General features: G+C 41.6%; 1 protein-coding gene across 1 annotated transcript; it reads left to right on the forward strand.

Moving 5' to 3' along the window:
* Window positions 1-3223: 3223 nt before the first annotated feature.
* LOC130837049 (olfactory receptor 10H1-like) lies at window positions 3224-4180 on the forward strand. The gene has a single exon (XM_057709815.1). The coding sequence runs from the start codon at window positions 3224-3226 to the stop codon at window positions 4178-4180; it is 957 nt and encodes a 318-aa protein (XP_057565798.1).
* The last annotated feature ends 710 nt before the right edge of the window (window positions 4181-4890 follow it).

Raw genomic sequence — 4890 nt, forward strand, 5'->3', positions numbered from 1 at the left:
GTGTTGGGTCAAAGCTGCGTGGTAGTTGTGGCATGTGGGCTTAGTTGCTCTGCAGCATGTAGGATCTTCCAGGACCAGGGATTGAAACTGTGTCCCCTGCATTGGCAGGCGGATTCTTAACCATTGAAGGGAAGTCCACCAGGGAAGTCCCTGGAATCAGTCTTCTCAGGTTAAGGTTTTTGCTTTTTATTTTCTTTTAAAAAAGTCATTTCCTGTTCTTAGGTCACAAAGATCCTACCACATTTTCTTTCCTTAACTATGTTTTTATCCTTCACAGTTAGGTTATTCATTCATCTGGATTCCCTTTTTGTAGAGTTTGAGGGTATAGTTTTGTTTTTATTTATATAGAGATATACTTTCCTCAACAGCATCCCCTAAACAATTCGTCCTTTCCTAATTGATTTGTAGTATGACTTTAACCATATACGACTGAGGTCTCTATTCTGAACCACTGGTCGATTTGTCCTTGCACTAATTCTACACTGCTTTATTTGCAAGGCTTTGCAGAATGCCTCACCACCTTAAAAGGCAATTGCCTCCCCTCTCTCCCCCACCATCTCCTTTCATGCTTCACTTTAAGGTTGACTTTATTTATGGATCTTTTTTTTTTTTTTTTACTTCAGATCTTTGTTGGAGCATAATTGCTTTACACTGTTGTGCCAGTTTCTGCTGTACAACAAAGTGAATCAGCTCTATTTATACATATATCCCCATATCACCTTCCTCTTGAGCCTCTCTCCCACCCTCCCTATCCCACCCCTCTAGGTTGTATAATAAATTTAACATCTTTCTCAAAGAATTCAGCTGGATTTTTTTGAGACGCATACAGTACATTGAATGTATAGATTAAATTTAGGGGAGAATTAACAGCTATGATATTGTCTTTACATTTTATCTACCTATTTATGCCATCCTCTGTTTTTATAATCAGAGGTTTAATTGTTCTTTGTGGAGGCTTGTGTGCACTTACTTAAATTAATACCTAGGTACTTGAGAGTTTTTATGCTCCTTTGAAAGGTACCTTGTTTTTTTTTTTTTAACTTTTGTTTTCTTCTGATATTTATTGGAGTATAATAGCTTTACATTGTTGTACCTTTTTAAGCTTTTTTAAAAAAATTAATTTTAAACTTACAAAAAAGTTTCAAAAATAGTGTGGAAAATTCTTGTGCTCCTCTCACTCACCTCCTTTGATGTCAGCATCTTACAGAATGCCAGTACAATGATCAGACCCAGGAAACTAACATTTGTCTAATCCTATATAGCAAATTACAGATCTTACTTGAATTTTTCCAGTTTTTTCACTAGTATCCTTTTTTTTTCTATTCCAGGACACACAAGTCATCTTGTTTCGTTGTTATTTCAGCTTCTCATTATCATTCTCTTCTTAGTATTTCTTAATTTTCCTTTTATCTCAAAGATTAGTGAGTTATGTGTTACTATGGCAATGTCAAATGATACAATCTAGTTTTTTGTTTGTTTTTTTTTAAACTGGGAGCATGTATATAATAAATATACTATGGTGCCTTGTATTAAAAGTGCTCAGTAAATGCTTTCTTTTATTAATTGCACAGAATTTTAAATTTCTGTGTTTGCTTAACACTTGGAATACAGCCTTCATTACTTAAAAAAAGATACAATCTAAAATTGTGTTCAAAAATATATGGGAATTTTCAGGTATCCTCTTCTTACTAATTTCCAATTTATTGCAATGTGGTCAGATACCATGGGTCTTTGCAATGTTGGCAGATGGGAATTTACCTAGACTTCCTTTATGGCCTACCACAAGGTCCTTTTGCCTTTTTTTTTTCTTTTTTTGCTTTTGAGTGTGTTTGGTGTAGTGAATAGGACTGTGTGCATGTTTTCGTGTGTTTGCATATGTTAAATATACATATATAAGTATATGTATATATTAGCTAGGTATATTAACATATATGTTAGCTCAAGTATTAGATAAAGTGACAGAATTAAGTCTGAAAACAACAGTAATTACCAAAGGGTAAATGCATTAAGTCCCTCAATAAAAAGAGAGATACAACCATAGGTTGCTATGTTTTAAGAGAATCTGATTCTGGTCATTTATACCTACTCTCAATCTTAACTTGATTTCTGACGCGGTGGAAGACACATTATGTGCATAATCTTATTCAATGCTTGTCAGGTAGGGATTATTGGGGTCAATTTCCTTTTAGGGATGAGAAAACAAAGGCTCAAGAAGATCGAGGAACCAATGTAAAGAAGATTTTTTAATTTTTTGAATTAATTAATTAATTGGCTGCATTGGGTCTTTGCTGCTGCCCGGCCTTTCTCTAGTTGCGGAGAGCGAGGGCTACTCTTCATTGCAGTGCGTGGACTTCTCAATGCGATGGCTTCTCTTGTTGCAGAGCACAGGGTCTAGGTGCCCGGGCTTCAGTAATTGTGGCACGTGGGCTCAATAGTTGTGGTTCACGGGCTCTACAGCGCAGGCTCAGTAGTTGTGGTGCACATGGGCTTAGTAGCTCCTTGGCATGTGGGATCTTCCCAGATCAGGGCTTGAACCCTTGTCCCCTGCATTGGCAGGCAGATTCTTAACCACTGCGCCACCAGGAAAGCCCAAGAAGATTTCCTTAAAAGCACTCTTAAAACTTCTCAAATTTTTTGCATTCATTGCGGATAACATGGTAGTGTTTTGCATAAAAAGGGAAAAAAAGCCTCCACTTAATACTTACTAAGCCTTGCAGATAGCCCAGAGTATAGGCAGCATATTGAGTTTAGTGATCACAGGATTTGCAAAGATGGAGCTCTAATCTGCAAGAGATTTTTTCCAATTAAAAATTTTATTAGGGAATCCCAGCATAATAATTTCTTTTAAAAGATTATATTATTGTCCTTTAATGTTACAGTTTTTCTTTTTTTTGAAAAAAGGTAGAGGCAACAACAAGCTCTGAAGTGGGGACTCAATCCACATGTGGAGAATAGAGACAATCACTTTCTACCACTGGGATTTAAAAATAATAATGATAATGAAAATTTAATTCACACTATGTACCAGGAACTGTGCTATGCACCTTACATGCGTGATCCTGTTGAAACCTCGAGGCAGACCATTATCATGAAGACAATTTTGCAGATGGATTTACCATGCCTTGAAGAGGTGAAGGAGCCTCTCCAGGAAGTCCTGAAGAGGGCTCATTAGAGACTCCGAGTTCCTACCCATCCGAATCCCCCCCTCTCTCCCCCAACAGGTATGGCAGCCATTCTGAAGCTAAACTATACGTCAGTGTCTGAATTCCTCCTCGTTGGTTTCTCCACCTTCCCCCACCTTCAGCTCATGTTCTTCCTGCTCTTCCTGCTGATGTACCTGTTCACGCTGCTGGGGAACCTGCTCATCATGGCCACCATCTGGAGGGAGCCCAGCCTCCACACGCCCATGTACCTCTTCCTGTGCGCCCTCTCCATCTCCGAGGTCCTCTACACCTTTGCCATCATCCCACGCATGCTGGCCGACCTGCTCTCCACCGACCGCTCCATCTCCTTCAAGGCTTGTGCCAGCCAGATGTTCTTCTCCTTCACGCCCGGCTTCACCCACTCCTTCCTGCTCACCGTCATGGGCTACGACCGCTACGTGGCCATCTGCCACCTCCTGCGCTACAACGTGCTCATGAGCCCCCGTGGCTGCGCCTGCCTGGTGGCCTGGTCCTGGGCTGGAGGCTCAGTTGTTGGGCTGGTGGTGACATCAGCCATTTTCCAACTCACCTTCTGTGGGTCTAATGAGATCCATCATTTTGTTTGCCATGTAGAGTCTCTTCTGAAGTTGGCCTGTGGAGAGAACATCTCCATTCTGGCCGTGGGCGTGGGCCTGGTGTGTATCTCAGCCCTGCTGGTCTGCTGTCTCCTCATCCTCCTCTCTTATGCCTTCATCGTGGCTGCCATCTTGAGGATTCCATCAGCCGAGGGTCGGCACAAAGCCTTCTCCACCTGTGCGTCCCACCTCACCGTGGTGGTCGTGCACTATGGCTTTTCCTCTGTCATCTACCTCAAGCCCAAGGGTCCCCAGTTTCTGGAAGGAGACGCCCTGATGGGCATCACCTATACAGTCCTCACTCCCTTCCTCAGCCCCGTCATCTTTAGCCTCAGGAACAAGGAGCTGAAGAACGCCATGAAGAAGGCCTTTCTCAGCAGACTCTTTCCCTCCAACATCTGAGTGGCCGGTGTGGAGATGGTTTCAGAATATGGTAGAAGGATGACCATACCCTCTTCTGCACAATGGGGTTAATAAAATCTACCTTGTAAGATTGGTGTAAAGATTTGTGTGTGTGTGACAACAGTTATCACATATTAGGTGCTCGATAAATGTTAACTTTATTTTCTTCTTTCTCTTATGCTCTGTGTATCTTACATTAATTTTATTATTTATTTATTTATTTATTTATTTATTTATTTATTTATTTATTTATTTATGTGGGCTATTTATTTATTTACTGGCTGCACTGGGACTTCGTTGCTGCACACAAGCTTTCTCTAGTTGCGGCGAGTAGGGGCTACTTTTCATTGTGGTGCGCGGGCTTCTCATTGCAGTGGCTTCTCTTGCTGCGGAGCACGGGCTGGAAATCTCTCCCATCCCCTCCACAGTGTTTTGTTGTTTTTTTTTCCACTTTAATACAGGAACCACAGCTTAGAACAGCGATTCTCACATGCAAAGTACTTTTCTTCAATTAAAGGAAAGAATTCAAAGCAGCCACCAAATGAATAGGGATCTCTCGCTTTTACCTAAAGAAAATCTGTGAGATCCCCGCTAGTCACCTGACGGAACGAGTGCCTTGCTGCGCCGACACCCGCTGAGGGCACCCTGGAAAGTACAAACGCCGCTGGGGCTTCCTGACGTCCCGACTTGGCTTACTGCCCAGAGAAGTG

This window comes from Hippopotamus amphibius, chromosome 15, assembly GCF_030028045.1.
Source record: "Hippopotamus amphibius kiboko isolate mHipAmp2 chromosome 15, mHipAmp2.hap2, whole genome shotgun sequence".
NCBI classification, from domain to species: Eukaryota; Metazoa; Chordata; class Mammalia; order Artiodactyla; family Hippopotamidae; genus Hippopotamus; species Hippopotamus amphibius.

Bases quoted from the DNA above. Each gene is read 5' to 3' on its own strand.
- LOC130837049 (XM_057709815.1), top strand. From the start codon at position 3,224: ATGGCAGCCATTCTGAAGCTAAACTATACGTCAGTGTCTGAATTCCTC.